The following is a 27,663-nucleotide window of genomic DNA, read 5'->3' on the forward strand; positions in this document are numbered from 1 at the left end:
TCTCAGACTTTCCAGCTCCTTTGCTAACTGCTGCTGGCCGTTGGCTGATGACCCGTTCTCGGGTTGGTTTTCGTTTTTGTTTTTTTTTGTTTACCCCATACAAATGCGTTAAATGCTCGAAACGATTATCTCGGGTCTGCAAGGGGGCTCTCAGTTTTATGATGGTTTTTGAGTGTGTACGGATTCACAGTTGTGCTTAAAATTATCATCAGAGTTGGGTTTCGTTTTAATTGAAGAACATTTTCGAGTTGAGAAAACATGGATGATAAATGACAGGAATAAATATAACTTTGGGTATAGTAGTTCTATTACATCCAGTGGTATCTATTAATGGAAGTAAAGTTACATCGTTACGGGGACTATTTTTGTGAACTCTGCTGTAAGCAGCACCTCCAGCTATAAACGTCACCGTTATTTTTATGAGTTTGCTGTAGCTGTTTGACTTATGCAGGATTAACATCATATGTGTTCTTTTCATCTCCACTCTTTTAAATTTATGATCTTAGCTGCTCTGCATGGTCATTGTTCCACATTCTTTGGAGTTGAAATCTTGGTAATCCTGCAAGAATTAAAAGTTCCCTGCCAAGTTTTCCAGCTTTTTGGTGCTACTACTGGCCAGAAATATCATTTTGGATATATAGGCGCTTTGTTGGTGGAGATATTCTAACTTTTCACCAGCTTTTGTTGTTGGTTGGTAAATGTGTCGCACAGACAGCACGGCGGCATGTTTATTAGAGTGCGAACACAACGGCAACAACTTTTGTTAGCCGCACAATAAGAACCGCGAATCGCGAATCGCACGTTGAGAGCCCATGACAACGCACATTGGCACGTATTGCTCATTTGGCCGTATGTGCATATCGTATAAAATAATATTGCTATATATACATAGGTTTGAGTTGTATTTTTTTCTATCTAAAATGCGAAATCCGAAATTTGCATATTTTCGGTGTCTGTTAGTCTGCTGGCTGCGATTTATATATGCTTTCCTGTCTATTAAAAGCCTGCACACGTCATGCTGTCGCCGAGGCAGCCTTAAAAGGCAGCGAGTGGTGGCCGGTCGCCAATGTTTGATTCATCATCAGGTGACCAAAAAAGCGTAACAATAATGGCCAGCAGTCAAACAGTCTGGCCAAAAGCAAACGGCAAGGAGCAACATGTTGCTGCTGCAGTAGCAATTGCTTCGGTAGTAGCGGCAACAACATGTTGCTGGTGAATCGATTTGGAATTGCTTTTGGATCTTTTTTGTATGCGCAGTGGGCTGTGGCCATAAATCGAATTGACATTTTGACGCGACTTGCATTGAATGTTGACTGGCCCACCCACATGCTTTCAAGTCTCGTATGTAAAGAGCCTGTTCGGGCGCCACTGGGTGATTCATCAACGATCCCTGCTGGACATCCGCTGTGGCTTCTTGGTATCTTTGACAGTTGTAAATCTGGCTTTCCGATGAATAATTTCGACTGTACACCCACTTGAGCTTTACTTCTCAGTTCTGAGTCCCTGTCTGGTCGTCAGTTTCCTTGTTTCCTTAGCAATTTATAATCGTGTTCTCAGAAGGAGTCGTCGCACGTAAAATGTTGGCAACAAATCGCAGACGACAAATGCGCAGACAGCTTGACTTTATTTTCGTGCCGCCAAGCTATAGCCATATATACTATATATACAATGTCTGCGTACAAGTTTATTTCTAGCCAAATAGCATTTGGTATTTCGTCTGGCAGGCGCATAAATTTCGATTTAGAAACAAAAAGAAGCGAAACATTCAAAGCGACGACGACTAATTAGCCGCTCTGTTGTTTTTATTTTAATTTTGACCCAGCCAAGGCAACGTGGCAGCAAAATAAGTATGCTCCTTCATTTCGCTACTGTGGAGCAAATCATCTGATCATTTTGATCTCAGCTTGAGTGACTTTTGGCTAACGCCTCCTACCGATTTGCATTCGAATCCAATTACAATTTCGATCTTGCGGCGATGATGATTGGCAATCATCGCCCCAATATCAATATTAATGTCGTTGATCCCCCGATTCGGTTTGCTCATTTTCGATTTCTTGATAAAATCGCAATAAAAATTATATCAGCTGCTGCTGCCATTGAATTATGCAAATTTTGTCTTATATAATTTTTTTTTTTCTGCTCTCGATCGGTAATTCAATGTCCGCCATCAAAGTCGTTGGCCGATAAGATTTTTATGTGGATGATTATACCCGTTACTCGTAGAGTAAAAGGGTATACTAGATTCGTTGAAAAGTATGTAACAGGCAGAAGGAAGGGTTTCCGACCATATAAAGTATATATATTCTTGATCAGGACCAATAGCCGAGTCGATATGACCATGTCCGTCTGTCCGTCTGTCTGTCCGTCCGTATGAACGCTGTGATCTCAGGAACTACAAAAGCTACAAAGTTGAGATTAAGCATACAGACTCCAGAGACATAGACGCAGCGCAAGTTTGTCGATTCATGTTGCCACGCCCACTCTAACGCCCATAAACCGCCCAAAACTGCCACGCCCACACTTTTGAAAAATGTTTTGATATTTTTTCATTTTTATATTGGTCTTGTAAATTTCTATCGATTTGCCAAAAAACTTTTTGCCACGCCCACTCTAACGCCCACAAACCGCCCAAAGCTGCTACGCCCACACTTTTGAAAAATGTTTTGAAATTTTTTCATTTTTGTATTGGTCTTGTAAATTTCTATCGATTTGCCAAAAAACTTTTTGCCACGCCCACTCTAACGCCCACAAACCGCGAAAAACTGTGTTTAAGACTCTCCTTCTCCCTTCCACTAACTGAGTAACGGGTATCAGATAGTCGGGGAACTCGACTATAGCGTTCTCTCTTGTTTTATTTGTGATTTTAACTTGCCCATACGTTGATTACATCAAATTGCTAACTTGTTTTTCCTTTCTTTTCATTTTAGGTAAGTGTCAAATCAGCAGGATAATAGAAAATCAAATGTGGCTAAGTAAAAATTGTAAAGAAAGTTATCTATTTCAAGAAATTTGAGAGACCTGAAAACATTTAGATTATCTGCATTACTCACGACATGACAGTTTGGCGCGTTTTGCTGGCGATTTCGGCGCGTTTTTAAACGCCTTCGGCGGGGTGGTCCACAGCTGCTGCAATTTTTCATATTTGTATATGCACATGTACTTTTTTGCGAATGTTTTTTAATAATTTGCGCCTGCAATTAAAAATCATTAAGCCAAATCAGCGCGGTCTGCCCGCCGGGCTCTCTAATTAAAGCTGATTGTGTTGATTCGGCTGCCGTATGCAGAGGGAAAATGTCGGATAAAAATATATGAAAATTATGCACTATCGCAGATGCATGAATACTGCAATTGTTTTTAATTGCCCGAGTGAAGGAGAGGGCAGATTGGGGATAGTCCATATGCCAAATTGTGTCAGACACAAATCTGACCATTAGCATCGACCATCTGCTCATTGTAAGTGAGGTTTGCTTTGGCGGTTGTTTTACTTTCCTGTTAGCGTTTCATTCACAATTTCCACGTGACTACGAAAAGACAAATACCAAATAGAAACACACCAAAAACTCAATATAAATAGGCAGCACAAGCATTAATTATGCCCGTTTATAAGGAAAAATCGTTTTAAAAGTTGTCATGCCCAAGCGTGGAGTGTGCAAACAACAACGGCAACAACCACAGAGGCTTGGCAACCACCGCCATAAACCCGTTTACCTTCGCCATCATTCTTTTTATTTATTTTTTTGTTTTTTTTTGGTTTTTGTTAGGAAAACAAACGATTTTGTTTTGACTTCAACTTTGGGTTAAAGTCTTTTCGCTCCCTCGCCTCACAGCCTCTCCCTTTCCACGCGATGATTAATTTATTTCCTTAGCTTTGTATCCCATTTCTGGGTTTGTTCAGAACTCTGGATATAATTCCCACCAGGATTTGGGGAACATAAATTGCTGGCCATGATGCTCACACCTGGGGCATAAATTCCTATTTCTAACGAAACTGATTTGAATGATAGTAATTTGATTTCTCAGAATTAAAGTTAGCTCAAAGCCCGAATCACATTCCGCATGACAAATCCGCAAAAACTAGTTGGAGTTTTGTTGGCTAAACTTATTAACTTGATAAATACCCACATTTTTTTGCGGTCATAAAACTTTTGGTTGGCTCTTGACTTTCAATTAACGCCTTAAGCAACGCCCAAGCTTTATTTAAAATAGCATTTCTCTCGCCAACAATAAAACCCTAATTAAGCTCATAAACTTTCTTCGTTTACCATGTATTTGAAACGCTATTGCAAAAGATTGTATCTTAATATCTATACAAAACGGCTATGTTGGCCCGGGCCATTGGCAATCTATAAGTCATTGTTCATTGGAGGGCGTATGCAAAACGAAATGGGAAGAAAACAATTAATTGCTATTGATTTACGGGGCGTATGCTTGATTTATTTAGCAATCGCTTGACCAAAAGACGGGCGGGCAATCATTTTGCTTAATTTTTTTTCTCTTTGTGTACTCGAATATTTTATTTATTACCCACATGCGCGCCACAATAGAAGCTAACCCACCCGAAGCCAATAGATAATGATGACTTCATTGCCAATGTTGCAACATCATCATCAGCCATAATCACAGTAGCCATTGAAGGAAGCCAACCCGCAGGCGAAAAATTTGAAAAACCATGTGGGCTACTGTTGGTTATTGATTTCGCGGTTGGTAAATAGCCGGTAATAATGCTGATGCTGTGGAGATACAAGTAATTACTAATGGTCGAGCAGCTAGTTAGGGCAATCTGTTAAATTTAAGATACTGTTGAGCTGATTCCAGTGTTACAACTAGCTTTGTAAATGCATAGTACTTCAGTCCACTGGCTTTTGTTTTCTTAACTGTTTTCGCTGTCGTTGTTATCTTCTCTCGAAACGCGGCTAATTTATGCAGCACTCTATGCTTTGCATTTCAAGCAGTTTCCTCGCTCGATCACATGTCCACCAAACTGGTATATATATGTACATAAATACATATAGTATATAAGATATACTACATAGACCCGGATGTCTTGATCTGTGTGCCTTCTCTCTCTCTATCTCTATTTCTCTGTCTAATGCCAATTCAATTTGAGGCTAATGTAGATTGAGATACGATTTATGCAGATTATGCAAAGGGCGGTCGAAGCCGATCTATTCAGCTACTCGGGGAATGGAGTGTAGGTGTCTTCTGAAGTCGATGGTACTTCCCCTTTCCACAGAAGCTTGGGCAGCATCTACAGCATCTACAGCATCCACAGCATCCGGCTGCCCACGCACTAAATTGGGAAAGAAAAAGACTCAAAACTAGACAGACATTTTGTTTAGCATTTTGTTGTGCCAACTGTCCCATTTGTGCGATTCAAATCGCACTCCTCCCTTTTGGTTACCCTCCAGAGCCAGAGCCCACGCGGCTTTTATCGCCTAGAAGTCGCGTCGCCTGGGCGTTTGTGATTTAATTAAAAATATGCGACACTTAATTAAAACGCATGCGACGTAGAGACACTTGCAAATATTTCGAGAGACTGCAGCGCGTTTTATTAAGAATTTTGACAGCCTTTTGATTAAGAGCCCAGCCGCCCGAGGCACTTGGCAGGTTCGCTCCAACGCCCACGATCTTTTGGGATCTGAGCAATCTCGGCATGGGAAATAACTGGTTGCTTAGCTGATTTATCGGAAGGCAATAGGCAATAGCCAAAGCCAGAGCCAGTTGGCCATTGGCCATTCATGCGGCTTACAGCTGCTGGCTAACAGCAAAAACATGTTTGTATTGCCTGTGACACGTTTTGAAAGTCAATTAAACGCTTGTAAAATGCATTTATGCAAAGCAAAACGCACTCTGGTCGCACAACAATGGCGATTTCACAGTCGCTCGATGTTGAGCTACAGTGACGCAACAGTGCGTTAACAGTGGCCGTCGGATGCTACTGAGAGTTCACTGTACCAGCGACCCACAGAACCAGTTCTGAGAAGTTAATTACACAGAGCAGCTTTATCTCGCTGGATATCTAGCTGGGAATGTCGTCAAATGTCTAATCTAATGCCAATTCATTCAGTGCTTCGCAAGGGAAAGTTCCGTGCGCCATTTACTCAAGCGAAAACAGACTTAAATACGCAAATGCCTTGATAAAATTTGGCAACCTCACAAACAATTGCGGCAACTAAATTTAAATTGCCCCCAAAAGAATTATAGCCAAGTAAACCAAAGCAAAGCAGACCGATCCGTATCGCCAGGCAAACAAACAAGCATCACTTGGTTGGATAAAAAGCCGAACCAACGACGTCAGCAAGTCACAAGTAGAAGTCTCAGGCGACCGGGAGACCGGGTGAATAAATCTGCCAATATAAATAAATCCCCCGTTTGGCAGGAGACTGTGGATCAGATAGGAAAATCAAATGCCAGCCAGCCAATTCATTAGCAACGACAGAAATTATGGAAAATGCCGCCCACTTTTCTCGAAATTTGTATAATAAATACCGGGGAATACAACATGCCGCGCACTGCCTACGTTGAACAATAAAACTTAACATTATTATATAAAAATGTATAGCGCAGAAACAACAAGCCATGGAAATGAAAACAGACGCCCACAGTTCGCAGGCCTCCCAAACCAAAAATAAAAAACAAAAACAAAATGAACGGAGGAAAACGTGCAGAAAAGCACAAATGCCACAAGTGGAATTTGGTATTTAACAGGTGACTGGAAAATGCCCTGCCAATAGGAAAAAATTAGAAATATGAAAATGTAGTGTATTTTGTTCCCCACTACTCAAAAGATTCTAAATATAAAACATTAGATGAAAATGAAAGTTTGGAAAGAGTATTATGCTTTCGTTGTTCCATCCAAGCAAGGTTCGTGTCCCGGCTAAGCACCTCTTCAGACGTCACAGGCTCTTTCTGTTTGTTAGTATTGCAGTTACTGCTGCTTTTGTTTGGACTAGAATTAGGGAGCTGATGATGCATGAGCCATTCCATTCCATTCCTTTCCATTGATGAGCTCACTCCAGCAGCGCCGGCAGGTGTGCGTTTTTGTGCTGTGAGTACTACGAGTAGTAGATAGACTTGTGTATACTTCTCGATCACATGACTGCGCGAGTGCTTCTTGCTTTTATTCGCACACTTGAACATCTGTAGAAAACATTTGAGTAACTAGGACGGAAAAAGCAGTTCAGAAAGGTTTTCATAATGTGCATATGTGCATTAACTAATCCTAAGTTTAGCATTTTCATCTTGCTAGTTGCGCCATGTAAAAACTTGCTTCAATACCGAACGTGTTGTATCGCTAATTGAATTAGATTAGCCTTATCTACAACTAGCCCACTTCGATAACAGCCTTAATTTAACTTAACTGACCTTATTTGATAAGTTAGTACTTGACTTTTTTATAAGTGCTTAATCTCACGTAGAAATGCAAGCAGATTCCAGACCATTTAAAATTAAATGTAGTAATCAGAGGCGCTTAAATTCGATTGCGACTCCTTTTCGGAACGTTATGCCCGATTTGGAGAATCCCCAAGCAGATTAACATTGACCCGTAATTACTTTATATGGCTCGCAATTTTAATTAGAGTCTCGACTTTGAGCAGCTGCTTTCGAGCCATAAACAGTGGGTAGCAAAAGTAATGGTTCGATCAAATAGAGAACAATCAGCAGCGGTGGCTGTGTTCAAAGGTCTGTCAATTGCGATGGGTTTATAGTTTTGCAACGCAGTGTCGGTGGCATGTGGGGAATTTTTTATGGCATGATTCAGCTAACGATTTCCGCTGCCAACGCTCCTCTGACATGGGTGCAGTTTTTCCCGGTGCCGATTCCCCACCACCCAGGCCTCTAACATCATCATAGTCCCAGAGTCACCATGATGATCCGATCTCCAATCTCCGAGAGCCGTGAGTTGTGTGCTGTTTACTGTGGGCGTGGGCTGCCTGCCGCCTCCCTGTCGAGATCGTGCCGCAAACATCGCATCAACTTGCTGGCCGGGCTAAAAATATGTATTCGATGGGCTTGCTCCACCCACAAGGGCCAAGTGGAAAAGCTATAGCCTTCAGCTTGAGCTGCCATCACTTTCCCATCGGTTAACAGTTTTAGGCAACTGACTCACAAGTTCTTGTTAGCTAAACTGTATGATATTTTTGTATCGTATTTATTTCGCTTTTCATATTTTAAGACTTAAATTACAGACTGTTTTTGGTTTCCTTCCACTCATAAAACAAGAAACGAAATATCTTCAGAGACATGTTTGGAATAATGTCAATTATGATTGGAATCAGTTTTTTCTTTTTTTTGGTTTGCCAACCGTTTATGATTGGAAATATTATTTTACGAGGCTGCATCTTTGTGCGTTTAAATGCCGGCCATATAGGGCCTCGGTTCCTGTGACTTCCCTTTCGTGTTTGAAGAGTTTCACATAAAAATGGTTGTTTATTGCAACCAGCTAGCAAACAAACTCGCGCACAAGGCCAACCTGGAGATTGCTTTGTTCTGCGCCTGCCGGCCAGATTCTGTTTGGTTGCCTCAGATCTGTTTTTCTTTTTTTTTTCCTCACTTTTCGGGTTTTGCTGAGTGGCAAGCGCGTGCACTTGGCGCCAACTTGGAGCCGCCACATCGCCTTGCCCCCCGAGCCAAAACTGAAGCTGAGCAGCTAACCGAAAGAGGCAACAATTTGGTTTCGAAGCGCGACGTCTTCTTTCTCCAAGCCTCTTTGATTCCCCTTTCTGCCCGGCGGATGCCACTTGGTTGTCCGCGGTTCGTTTCATAATTTGGTTGGTCGTTTTTGTTTTTTCTTCTTGTTGGTCGGTCTGGTCTGGTAAGAAATTCATAATTTGTCTGCACCGCAAAAGGCTACCGTGCTACGTGGTCATCGTTCTCAGTTCTCAGTTCTCTGTGATTTGTTTTCTTTCGCTTTGCTGCAAGAGATGAGAAGCAACAGGTATTTGCGGATACAAGTTGGCAGCGAATAAAACTTGGCTAGCTGAAACACAGCTAGTTTTCAATGAAACCCAAAACAATTGGGTGGGTATGTATCTGCATCTGCACGCTTTGCATGCCAAACAGCAGCAGATACAATTGGCGCGATAAAAACCGCGAGGGAAACGCGTGGCGACAGCGGCCCAACAGCAGCTGTCGCTGGCTATTAAATTGTAATTAAATTATTATCTCGCCGTAGCAATGGGCGTGCCCAAATGCAGGCAACATCCGCCAATTTGTGGATTTGTTAGCGTCTTGCTCTTTAGTATTTGTATTTGTATTTGAATTTGTATCTGCAACTGAAACTGAAACTGCGCACTGTGATCGGTATGCATGTGTCACTTGCATTTTTTGCTGCAGCCTTGGCAACACGCGACCTGCTCAGATATGGCTCCCCCAAACAAAAAAAACGCTAGGAATTCGCATCGTTAATCAACGGAATTGTATCTTTCGGAGCATTTTTAGGCATTACCATTAATAGCTTTTAACTGCGATCTGCGATCTCGTTTTTCGTGTGAATGTTGTGGCTTTGATGGATGGCCGGGGTCTTGTAACGAGCTCGTTTGAGCGTAAATAAGCGAATGGAATCCGAGAGTTTTGTTTTTCCAGAATTGCGAACGCCAATAAACAATAATGAGAATCGGAAAACAATCTACAATCCCCACCAAAAGCTAGTCAGCAAAAGTGCGGAGCGATCTATGTATGTGCGCTCCAAAGTATAAAGCAGATCCCACAGATCCAGCATGACACACATCCGTTTCGGGCTTTACGACTTATAAATGGTCAATAAAAATGTCTAAAAATATGCTAAATACCTTTCGCACAGTCTGCGGGTAAACAAATCACCTTGTGCCAGCCACGAACCGTAAAAAAAAATGGCACATTCGCTTTGGCATTAAAGGCGTTTTTATGAATGAACTCAACTGCAAGCGGCTGAATGCAATTAAATGCGAAACCGTATTGAGCAGGTCGGGGCACTCGCACTCCAACTATCCGACGATCCATGGGAAAGCCACCCACTCGACCGTAACTCATTCATCTAACGGCTGGCTGTCTGCCCCTCATCTCTATCGAGGAAAAACGCACTTAATGCTTCCCTCGATGGCTGTCGCAGGCGGCAAATGGCCGTAAAACTAGCGCCCAATGGCCACAACGCCCACTCCATAACGGTTGAGCTCCAGCTACAGCAGCTTCAACCACAGCTCCAACTCGAGCTGTCTGCTCTGGGCTCCTCGTGTGCCGATGCAGAAGGCTTGGTCAAGTGGCTGTGGAAAAGGCAGCTGCTGCCGAGCAGAAACAGCAACGAGCTTGTAATTAGTTGCAGATTTGCCAGCGACCTGAATCAATTGCCCGACTTACCGTTAGCAGCTACTTGCAACTTGCAACTTGCAACTTGCTACTTGCTACTTGCTACTTGCTACTTACTACTTACTACTTGCTAGTTGCAGCCACGGCCCACTCTTCATGCTCAAACGCATTTTAATGCTACAGTTGCGGTTTGGTTTCTGCCGGCGTTTATAATCGCCGAGTCAGGATAGCCAAGTCATTAGATTGATTTTGGGAGGAGTACTTGACCATTAATGTTTAAGTACAGGGCTTGGTATTTTAAAAGCTACAAAGCATTAGTAGGGGAGTTTAGCGCGTATTAAAAAAGTACTAAAGCCGTAGTATTAAGATGTTATTAAACCTCTTAAAGATTTCTTCTTTTTTTATTATCCGTAGTTTCCACATTTATGAGCAAGATTAAGGAGATTATAATTAATGTTCAAATAGTAGCCATAACTAGTATTTTTAGGAAACATTGTTAGCAGGTTACTTCTGTAACTAATCCCAATGAATGATTGCGGTTGATTGGTTTTAAGGCAGGGATTAGACCAACCCACTCGTCAAATTTAAGTGCACTATTGCCGCAGACTACTAATTATTATAACCGGATATCATTAGGACATACTGCAGAGGAGGATCAGGTGAACATGATTAGGAAGCTAACATCTTACGATCAGCATTAAAGTTATGATCAATCCTATTTAAAATTTGGGATGTTCATAAGATAATTTGATTCTTACCAGACTCTGCATAAGGTTAATCAATGAAAGGTATATTAATTTAATATCTGTTGTGATTACAGCCCGCTCCTTGACCTGCTACTGCGATGGCAGCTGTCCAGACAACGTGAGCAATGGAACCTGCGAGACCAGACCCGGTGGCTACTGCTTCAGCGCAGTGCAACAGCTTTACGATGAGACGACTGGGCTGTACGAGGAGGAGCGGACCTATGGCTGCATGCCTCCTGAAGACAACGGTGGCTTTTTCATGGTAAGTTCGTTGCTAAAATCAATTTATGAATCCATAGCTAATGAAAATATACTTTTGTTACAGTGCAAGGTAGCCGCTGTACCACACCTGCATGGCAAGAACATTGACTGCTGCGACAAGGAAGACTTCTGCAACCGCGACTTGTACCCCACCTACACACCCAAGCTGACAACACCAGCGCCGGATTTGCCCGTGAGCAGTGAATCCGTACACACGCTAGTCGTCTTCGGCTCCATCATCGTCTCCCTGTCCGTGTTTATGCTGATCCTGGCCAGCTTATGCCTCACCTATAAGCGACGTGAGAAACTGCGCAAGCAACCACGTCTCATCAACTCCATGTGCAACTCGCAGCTGTCACCTCTGTCCCAACTGGTGGAACAGAGTTCGGGCTCCGGATCGGGATTGCCACTGCTGGTGCAAAGAACCATTGCCAAGCAGATTCAGATGGTGCGACTGGTGGGCAAGGGACGTTATGGTGAGGTCTGGCTGGCCAAATGGCGCGATGAGCGGGTGGCCGTTAAGACCTTCTTTACGACCGAGGAGGCTTCTTGGTTCCGCGAGACTGAAATCTATCAGACAGTGCTGATGCGACACGACAACATCCTGGGCTTCATCGCCGCCGACATTAAGGGTAATGGCAGTTGGACACAGATGTTGCTGATCACCGACTACCACGAGATGGGCAGCCTACACGATTACCTTTCCATGTCGGTGATCAATCCCCAGAAGCTGCAGTTGCTAGCGTTTTCGCTGGCCTCTGGATTAGCCCACCTGCACGACGAGATTTTTGGAACCCCTGGCAAACCGGCTATCGCACATCGCGATATCAAGAGCAAGAATATACTGGTCAAGCGGAATGGGCAGTGCGCTATTGCTGATTTTGGACTGGCGGTGAAATACAACTCGGAACTAGATGTCATCCACATTGCACAGAATCCACGTGTCGGGACACGGCGCTACATGGCTCCAGAAGTATTGAATCAGCAGCTGGATCCCAAGCAATTTGAGGAGTTCAAGCGGGCGGATATGTATTCAGTGGGTCTCGTTCTGTGGGAGATGGCCCGCCGCTGCTACACACCCATATCGGGAACCAAGACGACCACCTGCGAGGACTATGCCCTGCCTTACCACGATGTGGTGCCCTCGGATCCAACGTTCGAGGACATGCACGCTGTTGTGTGCGTAAAGGGCTTCCGGCCGCCGATACCATCGCGCTGGCAGGAGGATGATGTACTCGCCACCGTATCCAAGATCATGCAGGAGTGCTGGCACCCGAACCCCACCGTCCGGCTGACTGCCCTGCGCGTAAAGAAAACGCTTGGGCGCCTGGAAACAGACTGCCTAATCGATGTGCCCATTAAGATTGTCTAAGCAGCTGTTTGTAGTCTCGTTTTAGGTTTGACCTAAGTTGCATTTAGTTTTCTGTTTGTGTTCAACTTCTGTTGAATGCGAGGTTCCGACCTTTTGTCCGGAATTTCCTAGTTAGGTTATAATCATAAGTTGCCTGTACTTGAGCGGAGCAAAGCAGAGGATCCTTCAGAGGTGCCTATTATACGGTTACTTTAATCGTCGCACTGATTGTAAGCTAGACGTTAAGTTAATAGGAGCTAGTTACTAAGGCCCCTTGCAAAATCTTTGGTTAGAAAAATGCTTTAACTATTTGAGAAATATAGGGAGTATGTATTTTGGATGACACCTATTCATGTTGATGTACATAAGTATGAGAACAAAAATCAATCGAAAGAATCGAAATTTATTTGTAACATACTTTAATTTTTGTGCCAGCTTTTTTACGCTTTAACTAAACGAGTTAAGACGCCTATTCTTTGACCCCCGAGGCTTTAGCCTCAGCATAGAACATATTTACATGTGTTTTGTTTGTATGTAGTGTTTAAGTGAAAACTTTGCAGACTTTGTGCAAGTAAATGCTGCCTTTTGTAAAATCCACGGAATTAGTTGCCTTAAGACAGAGTGTAAAGACAGGAGCCAACAGACAGGAGCCCGACTCCCTTCCTCCCTTCCTTTAAGTAGCACCTATTTATATATGTATGTATATCCAGAGATATATGGAACTGGCAGTTGCGTATCTCGAGAAGTGCACTTGTGTCGGCTCTTTTGTTTTGTGTAAATAGCAAAGATGTTTATAGGCCGCTAACCATACAGATATATAGTATATATATTATATATTATCGTTATAAGCGATTCTGTAAATACTATATATGTATCCTTATCTGTAACCGTTTAACTTATATCTTATCGTTCTTATCATGTAACCTTTTTTAAGCTAGAGTTAGACGACTAGCCTGTAAGAGCAAAAAGTAAACTATATGAACTAGATGGATATGTATCTTTCAGTTTTTTTTCTGTTTCATTATTACTGCTCGCAGACCACAAGAACTAAAGTTTGTATTAAAGCGGTTAGTTAATTTATTTAAAAATAATAAAAAATTATAATTAAACCCAAAAGCTTGATTTTCTGTTGGTTTTATCAGCACTCGTGATTCCTCTACTCGCCCGCCATCATCTCCATGAATTCTGTGATCGAAAATGGCAATAAGTGAGCATATAAGTTTTGTATGTTACTGGGATTACTTACCATCAAAGTCCACGGTACCAGATCCATCGGTATCAATCTCAGCGATGATGCCGTCCAGATCGCTGGAGGAGAGCTTGTCGTCGAGGGCGGCGAGAATTTCCTTGAGCGTTGAGGTGGTGATGTAACCATTTCCCTCGCGATCGTACAGACGGAAGGCCTCTTTCAGCTCCTTCTGGATGGCCTCGGCATCCTCCTCCTCCAGGAAATGGGCAGCGATGTTGCAGAAGCCATCGAAGTTAACCTTGCCGGTATCCTCCGGATCGTTGTCGTCGATCAGAGCCTGCAGTTCGCTATCGTCGAACATCTGACCCATGCTGTTGAGGATCGTCTTCAGACGCAGCGTCTCAATGAAGCCCGTCTTTTGTGTGTCGAACATTTGGAATGCCTTGCGCATGATGTCCATTTTCTCGTCGTCCTCCTGCGGTTAACAAAAATTAGCCCGATCACATCATAAGCGATTGCACAATATCCATCCGCCCAGTGAAATGCAAAAACAACACCCGATAGATACCATTTTGTATCTGTTGGCCAAGCGACAATTTGCGAGCGAGCGAGTATTCCAATCTCCAATGCGTTCCAACTGCGTTGGCCTGCGGGCGCGCACTAAACCGATCGCCTGGCCAAGATCATTATTTATAAACAACAAATTTCGCTTAGTGGAAGCGTCACTCATACGCAGCGTTGTACACCACGTCGGCAGAGGAGCAGCGGATCAGCGGAGCAGAGCATCCCATCCATGGGTTATTGTTGGTTTGGCTTTTCGGCAAAGCACTTTATTAACAGCCATTGGAATGTGAACTAGTGGAGGTGGCGGTGGTGGTGGTGGTGGCAGTGTGCACAGAGGTGGTAGTGGAGGTGAAGGCGGATGCGCAGACTGATTCTGGCCAGACGCTGATCTAAATCAGATCAAAGTGTTACAGGTGCACTGCCTGTTGGCCATTGGGTTATTGGTTGGGTATTGGCTGGGCTGGGGGTTGGGTGAGGGACGAGGGTACTGATGCCTTAAGGTCGGCCGGCGGCAGAACGGCGACGTCATCTCCATCATCTTTGGCGCTGGCAGCCGGAAAAACGAGCGCACAACGCACGCCACAATTATGCAAAAGAGCAGCAGATACATCAGATACACCAGATACAGCACATACAGCAGATACAGCAGATACAGATATAGGTACACCCTCGCATCCATATTTCTGCGAGTGCAGATGTGTGTGTGGCCTGGTCCGTCGGTCACTCAGTCAGTCACTAAAAATCGACTATAAACGTCTTCACAATCAGTCACAAAATCAGTGCGATTTTCTCACGGTAATTGTATTTTTAGTACTTTATAGCAATTTTTGTCCATATGATCATGAGTGTGGGCCAGATGCCGATGGCTGGTCCACAGCCGATTCCACAGGCTCTTCGCCATTTGCTGACTACTTGCTGGCTACCCACCACTACCCAAAGCCACTAGTGCTGCGGTTAACCAGACACCCTCTCCACTTTGGTCTCGAAAATGTTGATTTGGTTTTAGATTTTTGCTTTAAAACAAACAAACAGGCATTCAGGCTGGCAAATGGACATCACGCTAGATGGACAGGCCAATTGTGGGGGATGCTATGTATATAGTTCTTTGGGCATGGGTTCGGATTTGGATGCGGATTCGGATTTGGATTCGGATGCGGACTCGGATTCGGATAGTTCTGTATGAGTGGATAACCTTCCCGGCAATGGCATTTTTTGGCAAAGGCGCACAGTAGTCGCTTTGATGGTCATTTGAGTTTTATTATTTATGACAAAACGTGAAACACTTTTGGAATGTCCCAGAGAGCTGACGGAATGGTGCTGGTACAATGGGAAGGGATTGGGTTGCTCTGGCGAACACAGTGCACTCACACAATGTCACTTCGATTGTTTTTGCATAATTCCCAATGCCCAAACTGTGTATCTGTATAAATAGCTTGAGTGTTGGCCACAATTGTGGCATAAGTTCTAATTCGAACGCTGACAGTTTGGTGGCATGAAATTTAAGGCTAGATTTACGACGTAATTACCACTGCAAATTTTTTCCGCTCAGGAGCGAAGTCAATGCGAGAAGGTCGACATGTTGATTTATGTGAATTTCGAATAGAGTATTGACTGATATTTGATCAAATTATTACACTTAATCTTCATCATACCAATTCAAAGGTGTGAGAATATTTTATATATTGGCGCCCCACGTTGGGCGCTTGATATGCACATCTTTTGTAATTATAAAAGCTTTCCGGTTACTTATTCGCTTGAACGAAACGAACCTAATTAAAATAGTTTATAGAACCTGAAGCATATAAAGTTGTAAAATAAAACTAGTAGAGATTTCAAAGGAATCGGCGAATGATGACCAATATCTTGTCTTTGCTGGTTTTATTAGGTATTTTAGGCTGTCCTAACAATAAAGTCATAAAGTAATCTTGTTTTAGGCTGTCCATGTCTTATTCTCGTTGCTGGTTTCGTAGATGAGGAAATGAACTGCTTTTCGCTGCGCAACGAGTCTTGTCCAAACCACAATATTTCCTTTTGGCTCTACACGTAAGATGAATTTATATTGCAATGGTTTTCATTATTTACCTGAATGCGCAGAAAAGAAAATCCGGAGGGAAAGAAGCTCCCAACAGTTGGACTTGTTAAGGATTCATTTTCTCCCCTCAAACCGCTTAAAGTTCTGATCCATGGCTTTAATGGGCACCGAGATTTCAGCCCCAATATTCAGCTACGCCCGCTGTTCTTGAAACAGGATTATAATGTGTTATCCTTGGACTATCCAAAACTAGCCTATGAACCGTGCTATACGGAAGCGGTTCACAATGCCAAATATGTAGGTCTATGTACTGCTCAGTTTCTACAAAAGCTCATCGAGGACGGATTGGTCAGGACAGAGGATTTGCATCTAATTGGCTTGGGCTTAGGCGCCCATGTGGCTGGATTCGCTGGCCAGTTTATTCAGCAGCACACGCTGGAGCACATCACAGCCCTCGATCCGGCAAAGCCACTTTACCTGGTCAACGATACGGCTGAAAAGCTCGATCCCACTGATGCCAAGTTCGTGGACGTCGTGCACACGGATGTGATGCTACTTGGCTTACTGGAGGCAGTGGGTCACGTGGACTTCTACTTGAACATGGGTGTATCACAGCCCAACTGCGGACCCGTTAATCAGAGTAAGTAGTACTAACATCTGTTTACTCATATTTCCCTTTTTTCATGGTTCTACCTTTAGTGGAGACTCATTTCTGCTACCATAACCGAGCCGCAGACTATTATGCCGAGTCCATTTCATCCACTTCTGGATTCTATGGCTTCCACTGTCCCAATTTTAAGAGCTTTGCGACGGGGATCTGTGTTCCCCAGCAAAATATACAGCTGATGGGCTTCCACGTCCATCCGGAGTAAGTGGCAGTACCCATTCTTCCTGATCTTTTTTCATCTATTTAATTGCAGAGCGAGGGGCAGGTATTTCCTGGAAACCAATAATGGTCCTCCATATGCCAAGGGAGAGAACTTTTCCACTATGAACCGCCAACTAAAAGGTCGCACTTACGTGAACGACGATATCATAGAAAAATTGCTTGAATCATAGTCACGAAGAATGCTTTCCAACTCTGAGCAAGAATTCTTTTATTGCATAAAAAAAACATGGAATAATATAATAATAATATATTAACACAGATGAGTATATATTATATCTTTATTTTCGGGTTAAAATGTTAAACATTTCAAAAACTAATTTTGGCCTGGTCTAAATAATATTCCGGTGAAAAACTTTCGACACTCTGACATGTTCAGGTGAGTTTGGCCCACCTTTGCAATCAACAGGAGGAGCCACACCGACGACCACGTCAACAACTCGTTGGGCCAGGTGACAGATGCCAAGAAAAAGGAAAAGTTGCCGCCACTCAGTTTCAGCGTTTCAGCGTGTTTTGGTGTGCATGAAAATAAAATTATATGGAAAGCAATTTCACGCGCCTCTGGCTTTTCATTTGAAACGAAATATAATGGAATTTCTTGGTTGCGAGGGGCGGCAAGCGAACGTATCAAATCGAAACTAACGCGAAACTAGCAGCCAAACAAGTGTTTGCATTCCGTCGCCAAGAAGCGACGACAGCCGAGGATGTGACTCGAATCGAATCGAGTCGAGTCGAATCGACTCCAAATCAAAGCAGGCGACGGAGTTTGATCGATAAAAGTCAAACGACGGAGTTAGGAGAGCCCAAAGTTGGGGCTAATCAGTATCAGAACGGTGTAAATAGTTAGTTGGTAGTCAGTGGCAGAGTGCCACGTAGTGAGAACGGTCGAGGAGCTATCGGCATGGAGGAGCTGCAGGATGCTAGCATCCACCACATGACCGCAAAGGTAATCGCGGCCATCAAGAACACGAAGAGCTATGAGCCCATCTACAAGGAGCTGCAGAAACTGGTCTGCAATCCCACCGTGGATACCCACGATATGCGCAACACCCTCGAGGATGCTATCAAAAGCGCCGGACTGGAGACGGAGATCCGGAACATTGTCTTCAACTTGGTCCGGACGCGACTGTCCAAAACGGATGACAAAAACCTGGCCAATAAACAAGGAGCGGTGCGTACCAAATTTTGCCTTATAATTTATAATGGAAATCATAGTACTTGAATTGTTACTTAAACGTATTCCTTGTTATTCCAATCATTTTCTTATTATTTGACTTCATTGCAAAAATTTTATTTTAAAGCTTAACGTTTATCATATAAATTAAAATGCTAGTTGAAACCGAAAGATCTCAAAGTGCCACAACTATCGAGTTGTCAACTAGCTCGTTAACCTTATGGACAATTGTATGTAGCTATTGAGCAACTGAATTAAAAAGCTCTTCACTATGTATTTTGCAATAGAAACCCACCGTTAGTGATCCACTTGGTTATCTGAAAAGAGCTGGTGTTCTTTGGGATCGAAGGGTTAGGAAAAGTTTGAATGCCATGTGCACAGAGCTGAAGGTTCCATTGCATGGTCAGCCAAGGATCAGTGCTGATCGCGAGGACTTTATGGCCAAGTGGAACGAACTGAGCAACTACAATATGGGTAAGCATCTCGTAAGCATTTCAGATGAAACTCAATCTTGAGATAACTTCTAGATCTGGCCAACTATAGGCCTGTTTACGCTCCCAAGGATTTACTGGAGGTGCTGCTCTCGCTAAAAGGACCGGCCAAAACCACGGAAAATACGGAGTAAGTTTTGGTTTATGTCATTAACTTGGGTAATTTGGCGATTTGCTTTTTAGTCAAATACCACAATGGGAGTTCTCCCACATTGCACTTCCGGTGAAAAATCTGTTCGAGCTGCGTGCCCACTATGCGGACCTGCTCCGAAGTGATAGCTACCTGGGAGTGCCGGATCTAACGATTCAGTGCCAGAGGATTCTGGAGGGCAGGCATGCGCCCATGTGCCAGCAGTTCCTAAAGAAGGGCTGCACTCCCGCACCTTACAGAGGAGCTCTGTGGGCTTCTGTGCTGGACAGCAAGCTGCATGACTATGTAACTACTGGTTTTATAATCAATAACTTGTAAATACGACTATATACCTCCGAAGGATATTGAGTACTGGCAAAAGCTGCGCAATGCCGTCTGGACCACGGATCACATCGTGGACAAACTGGTCTTCAAGGACATTCAATTGACGGCCTCCAACGACGACCAGTACTTTGTGTTCGAGGACGTGCTCTACCAGGTGCTGCTCTGCTTCTCCCGGGACACGGACATCGGTGGATGTGTGGAGTACGAGGCGTTTCCGGTAAAGGGCAAGACATACGAAGGTCCGCCATCGGGCGTGGTGCCCTTCCACGGCATCTGCATGTTTGCCGCACCCTTCTGTTACCTGTATGACTCGCCGGTCAATCTGTACTATACATTCCGGGCCTTCTACATCCGCTACTGCCATCGCTTGACCACCATCAACACGCATCCGCAGGGGATTGTGAGTCTGTGCCTGCTCTTCGAGAAGCTGCTGCAGACCTACGAGCCGCAATTGTGGTCCCATTTTCGGGAGCTCCAGATACAGCCGTGAGTTGGGACTGGGTTATCCATTTAAAAGTTTTTTCACACATTTCACCGCATCTACTGCAGCCTGCGGGTCGTCTTCAAATGGCTTATGCGAGCGTTTTCCGGACATTTGCCACCCGATCAATTGCTGGTCCTCTGGGATCTGGTAGGAATTACGCTTCCGTACTTGTTGGTAGTACTATAATCCCTTGCCTTTCAGATCCTCGGCTTTGATAGCTTGGAGATCCTTCCGCTATTCGCCATCATCATTCTCAGCTTTAGAAAGGAGAGCATCATGCAGGTGGCCTCGTTGGACAGCATCGAAGCGATTCTGGCGGACTTGTCCTCCATCAAGGTGCTGCCCCTAGTGCAACTAGCCCTAAGTCGGGACTGAGAGTGTGGTTTTTAGTTACAAAATTAAAGTATTATCGGTGTTTTGAAATATACTATGTATGCAACTGTATCTAAACTATATCTAATATATAATGTATTAATGTTGAATAACTATTTGCGCTCAACAAAGTCCAGCCAAACGCCGCCTTTCAAGGCAGCCATAAAGTAGGTATCATCTATTATATTATCCTTGCGCGTTTTGGGATTAACCTTGATGTCAAAGTTTCGCACGATCTCGACCAGGGCTGCCTTGATTTGGGTGAGTGAAAAGCGCATACCTGCAATTAAAGTATATTTAGTAACTTAAATTGTTCAAATAATTTGTTTACACACCGGGACAAATGCGTGGTCCATCGCCAAAACCAAAGTATACACCCTGATCTCTGTACTTCTTGGCTCCACCATCCAAGAATCGCTCTGGCTTGAAGGATTGAGGGTCCTCGTAGTATTGGGGATCGTTGTGCAAGGCGTTAATTGGAACGATGACAACATCTCCGGGGTTCAGTTTCACGCTTACTCCATTTTTGTTCGCAATCTCGTAGGGCTCCGTTACCACCTTGCGGGCAGCCAAGCCAGGTGGGAAAATTCGCAAGGTTTCTGGGGATGTAGATACAATTTCAGTTGGGCTACTCCTTCAGATTTAGCCAAAAAACTCACCATGGATGCAGGCTTCAGTGAAGGGCAGCTCGCTTATCTGTTCAAAGGACAGCTCGGCGGTACCGACCTCCTCCCTCAATTTCCGCTGCTCCTCGGGATTGCGGGCCAGGAAAAGGAGAGTGTGGGTAAGCACTTGTGCGGTGGTCTCGAATCCGTCCGTTAGAAATGTCATGGTATGCGAGGTCAGCTCCAACGCATCCAGTCCCTTCTTCTCCTGCAACTGCAGCATGTAGTTGAGGAAGTCATCTCGCTGCTGTGCCGCCGGACTTTCCCGCCGCACCTGGATGCACTTCCTCATGATGTCGTAAAAGAACTCAGCCACGTCCTTGGCAAAAAGCGAAACGCTGAAGAGCTTCGTGATTGGTGGCCATAGATTGGCGACCACCGTGTAAAAGATAAAGCCGAAAGACTGTTCGAAGACGCGCTTCGTCATTCCAACCATCGGTGTGGGATTATCCGTGAAACTCTGGGCGGAAATGCCCAGGACACAATCGGAAATCACTTCGGTGGTGTAGCACAAGCAGATATCCTTGGCATTTAGTCCGTGGGAGGCGGCCATTAGGCTCTGTCGCTTTATATATTCCACGAACTTTTTGCAAACGCGCTGCGAGACGGGATAGGCAGCTTTCACCTTTTGGGGAGGCAGAGCGTTAATTGATGCGAGCACTTCAATTGATAAGGGTATCAGGTCCAACGAGATACCTTTTTAATAAACAGCTCGAGGGAAACCTAAGCTTACCCGATTTGCCGAAAGTCCGGGTGTGACCTCAGCGCGTCTTTCTTTCCAGGCCTCACCAGTCAATATGAAGGGATTGTTCGACAGAATGGGATCCTTCTTGGTGTCGGTCTATTGGGTTAATCACCTTATGAGTTGGTGCTCTTTAAATCTGTATGTATAGATTCTACTCACAAACTTGGCCATCTCATTGTCGTGGAAGCTGCGGAAGTCGCTAACAAATACCTTGTGCGCATATTCTGGAGTGGTGACCATTAGTTGTGGAATCCTGGTTTGGAACACTCCCACAATGCTATCGGTGTTCTTGTACTGCCTGATAAAAATGCAATTAGTAACTAGATAACGTAGCTAGCATAACACATACTCATAGATCTCATCCATGTCGTAGACCACGTTGCGCTTCTGTGTGAAAATGCTGGGAAAACTGCCCACAAAAGGCCATGACTTCGCCGTAGGAATGCCCCTCTTCTTCCAGTAGCTAAAGTTCCAGGTCAGGAAGACATAGATCAAGGCCAGAATGGCCGCAATCGAAAAAAGAGCCGTGGAAATCGGACACATGACACAACCGCTCGCCAACGCGGATGCAAACGAACTGGAGGTCAGTTGAGCAGCCGCAATCATTTCATTTGAACTTGCCAGTCAAGTGGATGGATTCACCCAGTAAACAAATTGATCAAATTGCCTTCACCACCACTGTTGAAGTTGTTGTCGTAAATAGAATTGGCCCATTTGGTGATAGTGCCCGATTTCATTATCAAGCTCAAGGGCTACTGGGTATACTCGTATGTCGTGAGCCACCAAGTAGTTGTACAAAATTGTTAAGATAGGACTAATTTTTCCTATCATGATGAAACGGAATTTTTCACCTACTCATTTTCCAAAGTGCTTACACAAATTATTATTGAGTATGGTACGCAGATAAGTTGTGGTTTGGGGGAACTTTTTAATACCGGAAAACTTAAATACGCGGTAGGGGGATTTAACGACTTTAACCACTTAACAATTCAAATTAAATGCGAACAATGTGGAATATAAAAGCTTATGCATGTATGTTACATGTGGTCAGAAGGTTCGTCTACCTGTTGCATACTTTTCAAGGAATACAACATACCCATTTTTATATAGGAATAATGGGTATTGTTACTCTGCAAAGCACTATATGTAGCTGTCTAACTGTCTAAGTGGTTAATCAAATTTATTTCTGATTTCATTTTTAATTGGCATATTTTTATCTTATCAACACTTGTAACAACACTTCAACGGTTTACTATCGCTCCATAAATTCTAGCCAAATACCGCCCTTGAGAGTGGCCCAATAAAAAGTGTCACTCAACCGATTATCCGATCGCGTCTTGGAGTTAACGCTGATCTCGAAATTTCTTACGATCTCCACCAGAGCTGCCTTGAGTTGAGTTAAAGCAAATCGGATGCCTATAAAGAGATAGATAGAGTTATATGGCTTCCGAATCAATTTACACGGCTTCTCACCTGGACAAATGCGAGGTCCATTGCCAAATGGAAGGTACACACCCAGATCACGATACTTTTTCACACCGCCATTGGCTTCAAGGAATCGCTCTGGCTTAAACATATGCGGGTTTTCATAATACTGGGGATCGTGGTGCAGGGAATTTACGGGTATGATGACCACGTCTCCGGGATGCAATCGCAAGAAGGAGCCATTTTTGTTGGCAAATTCATATGGCTCGGTTACCAGTTTGCGAGCAGTCAACTGTGGCGAAAACAAACGCAATGTCTCTGGAAATAGACAACTGGATATAGAGAAGGATCCAGTTAAAAGCAGATCCCTTTACCATGAATGCAGGCTTCCAGGTAGGGCAGTTCGGTCAACTGCTCGAAGCTCAGTTCCGCCTTGCCAATCTCATCCCGCACCTTTTGCTGCTGCTCGGGATGACGAGCCAGCATTAAGAGGGTATGCGATAGCACCAAAGCTGTGGTCTCGAATCCATCAGTGAGGAAAGTCATCGTATGAGCGGTGAGCTCGGAGTCAGCCAGACCCTTCTTCTCCTGCAACTGCAGCATGTAGTTGAGGAAGTCATCGCGCTGCTGTTCAACTTTCTCTCGCCTTAATGCGATGCACCTCCCCATGAGGTCGAAGAAGAACTCCTCCGCCTCCTTGTTGAACAAGGGTAAACTGTAGAACCTGCGAATTGGGGGCCAGATGTTGGCTAGCACGCCGTACAAGATGAACTTGAAGGATGAGTTAAACACCCGCTGGATTACTGCCAGCAGGGGAGTTGGGGTGTCCGTAAAGCTCTGTGCGGATATGCCCAGGACGCAGTCGGACACCACTTCGGTGGTGTAGCAGAGGGACAGTCTCTTGGCGTCCAATCCCTCGGAGTTGGCCATGCGCTGCTGTCTTCTTATATATTCTACAAACTGTTTACAAACACTCTGCGACACTGGATACACGGCCTTGACCTACGAGTGTGGTAAGATTGCTTATGATTATAATCGATATAAACTCTTGTACTATTCTTACTCGATTGAGCGACAAGCCCGGCGTGATTTCCGCCCTTCTTTCCTTCCATTCATCGCCTTTCAGGACGAAAGGATTGTTGCCCAGAATCTTGTCCACCTTCTTGTCCACCTATCGCAGTATACGTTGTGGAACTACAGTGCTCCACGCAAATATGTTTCTACCTACGAAATTTCCTCTTTCATTGTCGCGGAAGCAACGGAAGTCACTAGCATAAATCTTGTTTATATATTCCGGGCATAGCACCAGCAGCTGGGGACGTCGCGTGGTGAACACACCCACCATGTTGTCGGTTTCCTTGTACTGCCTGCGATTGAAACACAATATGTAATCGACACAATTCTAATCGAAGTAGAAAATATCTATTCTCATGGCGCGTACTGATAGATGTCATCGATGTCGTAGGCAACGTTACGCTTTTTGGTAAACATGCTGGGAAAACTGCCCACAAATGGCCATGATTCAGCTGTTTCGATGCCCCTCTTTCTCCAGTAGTCAAAATTCCAGGTGAGGAATACGTAGACCAGTACCAAAAACCCTGCTATAAGGAGAAGCGTACAGCAGATGGGACACATTGCACAGCCGAACGCTTCGCCAGACAAAGCTCAATTGAACAAAACCGACCCCAATTGAACAATTGAACCTGAATTACGACACAACTAGTGATGATAATTAAGCTATTTTTCATCTAATCTCTTTTATTCAATCAAATTACGCAACAAATTAACACTTGTTGTGGTATGTTAAATCCGTACTTGTTTTGTGTTAGTATGTTGATTGAAACTTTAAACATTTTTTGATTTTCTATACATTTTTATACAAATATGTTAAGTAAATCTTAGGTCTTAAAATAATAGAACAATAGAACCAAAATGTTGCGCACTAGATATCTAACTTGTCGCACATGGAGCATCACTGTCAAACCCTGTTTGATCGAACTACAATGGGTGTATCATCTGAAACTTTTTGATTTATGAAATAATAAATTCTGTTTATCCTTTTTTTATTAGTCAGCTTTGTTCTTATCAAGCTTAATTTCGATTTATATTATTGCGAGTACAAAAAGCAGCTTACTATAATAACTAACAAGAGAGAGCGCTATAGTCAAGTTCCCCTTTTACTCTACGAGTGACGGGAATAATGATTAAAGGTCCTTAAAGTCAAGGTAAATACCACCCTTCAAGGTGGCCATGAAGAAAGTATCATCTATCTGATTGTCCGAGCGGGTCTTGGGATTAACCTTGATTTCAAAGTTTCTTAAAATTTCCACTACAGCGGCTTTCAGCTGAGTCATTGCAAATCGCATACCTGTATAAGGAAATCGAATTTGTACATGATTTTCAGACATATTTTCATGCTACCAACCTGGACAGTGACGAGGTCCGTCGCCAAACGCTAGATATACACCCCTGTTCATATAACTTTTCATATCACCTCCATTGCTTTCAAGGAAACGTTCCAGCTTAAACGCCATGGGATCCTAATAATACTGCGGATCGTGGTGCACAGCTTTTACGGGTATGACGACCACATCTCCGGGTTTCAAATGCACAGTGGGTCCGCTCTTGTTCTCAAACTCAAAGGGTTCGGTGACCAGTTTGCGAGCTGCTACTTGCGGTGAGAACAAACGCAAAGTTTCTGAAACATAAAATAATGACGCAGTTAGATTAGATAACGCAGTTAGACTGATACCAAGAACTCTATAAAGATTTCCCCACCATATATGCAGGCGTCCAGATATGGGAGTTTGGACATTTCATCGAAGGTCAGATCCGCATTGCCGATTTCCTTGCGGACCTTTTGCTGCTCCTCCGGATTACGTCCCAGCAGCAGCATAATGTGCGCCAGAACCAGAGCCGTAGTCTACGCTGTAGAACTGGCGCACTTTCTGCCACAGGTTGGTGACCACGCTGTAGAAGATGAACCCAAAGGAGGCATTGAACATACGCTTTATCATTTTCAACTCTCATAGATATCATCAATATCGTAGGCGATTTCCTCCTCGTGGTGAAAATGCTCGGAAAACTGCCCACGTGGGAGCTGTTTGTATGCCACGCTTCTTCCAATAGTTGAAGTACCATGTTAGGAAAACATAGACTATAACCAACAAGGCTAGCACGACAACAAGAAATGTGGTTAGTGACCACATTGCGCAAGGTAGTTAAAACTAAGGTACACTTAAAGGCAGCGATCATATTTATACCCAAGAACTAGGAAAGAACCAATCTAATGGTCTTCACAAATCTTAATTATACCCGTTACTCGGGTAGAAATACAAAAGCTAGAAAGTTGAGATTAAGCATACAGACTCCAGAGACGTAGAAGCAGCGCAAGTTTGTCAATTCATGTTGCCACGCCCAATCTAACGCCCACAAGCCGCCAAAAACTGTCAGTGTTGAAGACTCTCCTTCGCACTTTCACTAGCTGAGTAACGGGTTTCAGATAGTCAGGGAACTCGACTATATCGTTCTCTCTTGTTTGGTTTTGAATTACTGGAAAACAGGGTCGTCTCGTCCGTTATGAAGAATCAAAACAAAATAAGAAAATAGTTTCCGATAAGCCATTTCAAACGCACAGGGCCATGTTTATAGAGCTGTCGAAATATTGCCCAACATATAAAAAAGACCATCAGGCATTGGTGCTCCGGTTTTCGAAATCGTAAGAATTTTTCCATTTGTAAAACGGGCACTTTTGTCTGGTCGAAATGAAAAGTAAATCCTTTTTTATATCAAATCAGATCTTATTTACTAAGGGAAAGAAATAGTTTAATCAGTGGTCTATTGTTGTTTACTCCCCATCACCACAAAATCATTCTGCCACTTAGTTATTTTATAAAAAAATAACTTCTGACCCCACCTCATATTTGGCAAGCAAAATTTTGTCGTCGGCAACAACAATTTACGATTTGGTAAGGGGTCGATAAGTACGTCGCCGAAAGCTATCGCGAAGGTTGCCATACTGTTGGTGAAACGAAACAGGCAGACAAAAATACTTATAAAATATAAAATAATTTATTAATTAATTAAAGGAGGGTCAACAATATTGTTTGTAAATAATGCTATTAACTTAAAAAAGTAAGTGCAAACATCGGAATTAAAACTGTGAAAAAGGTGGCAGCTCTAGATTTTCTCAAGCCCTCCAAGTCTGCCTTCTCCTGGCTTCAAAACAAGTGTGGGCGCCCAGACTAAAGCCCAGTCTGGCAGCACGGCGTAAGCAAGTACTAACGCCAACACCATTACTGGAAGACGAAAGCTTCTGATATCGTCAGGCTGGCCACTCTGGACTTCAGCTTCGCCGCGCAAATCAAATTTACGGCATCAAATCAAGTCTCTTAAGTAAATAAAGCAGTAAGAAAATAAAGCAATTGCAAATATGAAAGGCATTTTTCACGTTGTTTGATTTTGACAAATATAAGAAAACAGGTGCTTGAGCAGCAAGAAGTGATAAGAAACAAAACAT

General features: G+C 43.7%; 5 protein-coding genes and 1 pseudogene across 7 annotated transcripts in view; 3 read left to right on the top strand and 3 right to left on the bottom strand.

Annotated features, from left to right (window-relative positions):
• Positions 1–13,639, top strand: part of LOC6528167 (bone morphogenetic protein receptor type-1B) — a 53,162-nt gene extending 39,523 nt beyond the window's left edge. For both annotated transcript variants that reach the window (XM_002089196.4, XM_015198402.3), the window contains 2 exons: positions 11,105–11,292; positions 11,356–13,639. In XM_002089196.4, the coding sequence (XP_002089232.1) occupies positions 11,105–11,292; positions 11,356–12,663 (1,496 nt within the window). In that variant the 3' untranslated portion in view covers positions 12,664–13,639. The remainder of the gene's footprint in view (positions 1–11,104; positions 11,293–11,355) is intronic.
• A 56-nt stretch (positions 13,640–13,695) lies between these two features.
• LOC6528173 (troponin C) lies at positions 13,696–14,517 on the bottom strand. The gene is made up of 3 exons (XM_002089200.4): positions 14,400–14,517; positions 13,889–14,306; positions 13,696–13,827 (listed from the first exon to the last, which is right to left on the bottom strand). Exons 1-3 carry the CDS (start codon positions 14,400–14,402, stop codon positions 13,799–13,801), a joined length of 450 nt encoding a protein of 149 aa, XP_002089236.3. The 5' UTR covers positions 14,403–14,517; the 3' UTR covers positions 13,696–13,798.
• A 1,657-nt stretch (positions 14,518–16,174) lies between these two features.
• Positions 16,175–17,576, top strand: LOC6528174 (phospholipase A1). Its single transcript, XM_002089201.3, has 5 exons — positions 16,175–16,280; positions 16,330–16,438; positions 16,490–17,067; positions 17,127–17,295; positions 17,348–17,576. The coding sequence occupies exons 1-5, from the start codon at positions 16,244–16,246 to the stop codon at positions 17,484–17,486; spliced, it is 1,032 nt and encodes a 343-aa protein (XP_002089237.3). The 5' UTR covers positions 16,175–16,243; the 3' UTR covers positions 17,487–17,576.
• Positions 17,577–18,074: 498 nt separating this feature from the next.
• LOC6528175 (TBC1 domain family member 19) lies at positions 18,075–20,422 on the top strand. Of its 2 annotated transcripts, none has more exons than XM_002089202.4 (7): positions 18,075–18,484; positions 18,775–18,961; positions 19,015–19,108; positions 19,162–19,414; positions 19,470–19,939; positions 20,003–20,084; positions 20,139–20,422. In XM_002089202.4, the coding sequence occupies exons 1-7, from the start codon at positions 18,215–18,217 to the stop codon at positions 20,310–20,312; spliced, it is 1,530 nt and encodes a 509-aa protein (XP_002089238.1). In that variant the 5' UTR covers positions 18,075–18,214; the 3' UTR covers positions 20,313–20,422. The 2 variants fall into 2 exon arrangements, with proteins under 2 accessions (XP_002089238.1, XP_015053889.1); XM_015198403.2 differs by lacking the exon at positions 18,075–18,484 and adding an exon at positions 18,625–18,717.
• On the bottom strand, positions 20,344–24,811 carry LOC6528177. Its single transcript, XM_043206887.1, has 13 exons — positions 24,586–24,811; positions 24,373–24,511; positions 24,208–24,315; positions 23,519–24,146; positions 23,193–23,462; positions 22,973–23,135; positions 22,761–22,793; positions 22,069–22,338; positions 21,879–22,017; positions 21,708–21,815; positions 20,969–21,599; positions 20,645–20,908; positions 20,344–20,589 (listed from the first exon to the last, which is right to left on the bottom strand). Exons 1-13 carry the CDS (start codon positions 24,777–24,779, stop codon positions 20,423–20,425), a joined length of 3,114 nt encoding a protein of 1,037 aa, XP_043062822.1. The 5' UTR covers positions 24,780–24,811; the 3' UTR covers positions 20,344–20,422.
• Positions 24,812–24,876: 65 nt separating this feature from the next.
• On the bottom strand, positions 24,877–26,285 carry LOC6528178 (annotated as a pseudogene).
• Positions 26,286–27,663: the final 1,378 nt, after the last annotated feature.

Source organism: Drosophila yakuba, chromosome 2L, assembly GCF_016746365.2.
Source record: "Drosophila yakuba strain Tai18E2 chromosome 2L, Prin_Dyak_Tai18E2_2.1, whole genome shotgun sequence".
NCBI lineage: Eukaryota > Metazoa > Arthropoda > Insecta > Diptera > Drosophilidae > Drosophila > Drosophila yakuba.

Coding starts and splice junctions, on each gene's coding strand:
- LOC6528175 (XM_002089202.4), top strand. CDS start 18,215: ATGGAGGAGCTGCAGGATGCTAGCATCCACCACATGACCGCAAAGGTA. Junction 18,962..19,014: donor ACTGAGCAACTACAATATGG/GTAAGCATCTCG, acceptor GATAACTTCTAG/ATCTGGCCAACTATAGGCCT. Junction 20,085..20,138: donor TGCTGGTCCTCTGGGATCTG/GTAGGAATTACG, acceptor CTTGCCTTTCAG/ATCCTCGGCTTTGATAGCTT.
- LOC6528174 (XM_002089201.3), top strand. CDS start 16,244: ATGATGACCAATATCTTGTCTTTGCTGGTTTTATTAG. Junction 16,281..16,329: donor GTCTTTGCTGGTTTTATTAG/GTATTTTAGGCT, acceptor ATCTTGTTTTAG/GCTGTCCATGTCTTATTCTC. Junction 17,068..17,126: donor CTGCGGACCCGTTAATCAGA/GTAAGTAGTACT, acceptor TTCTACCTTTAG/TGGAGACTCATTTCTGCTAC.
- LOC6528173 (XM_002089200.4), bottom strand. Junction 13,828..13,888: donor TGGTACCGTGGACTTTGATG/GTAAGTAATCCC, acceptor TTTCGATCACAG/AATTCATGGAGATGATGGCG.
- LOC6528177 (XM_043206887.1), bottom strand. CDS start 24,779: ATGTGTCCCATCTGCTGTACGCTTCTCCTTATAGCAGGGTTTTTGGTA. Junction 23,136..23,192: donor TGGACCTCGCATTTGTCCAG/GTGAGAAGCCGT, acceptor ATCTCTTTATAG/GCATCCGATTTGCTTTAACT. Junction 22,794..22,972: donor CTAGAATTTATGGAGCGATA/GTAAACCGTTGA, acceptor TTCCTTGAAAAG/TATGCAACAGGTAGACGAAC.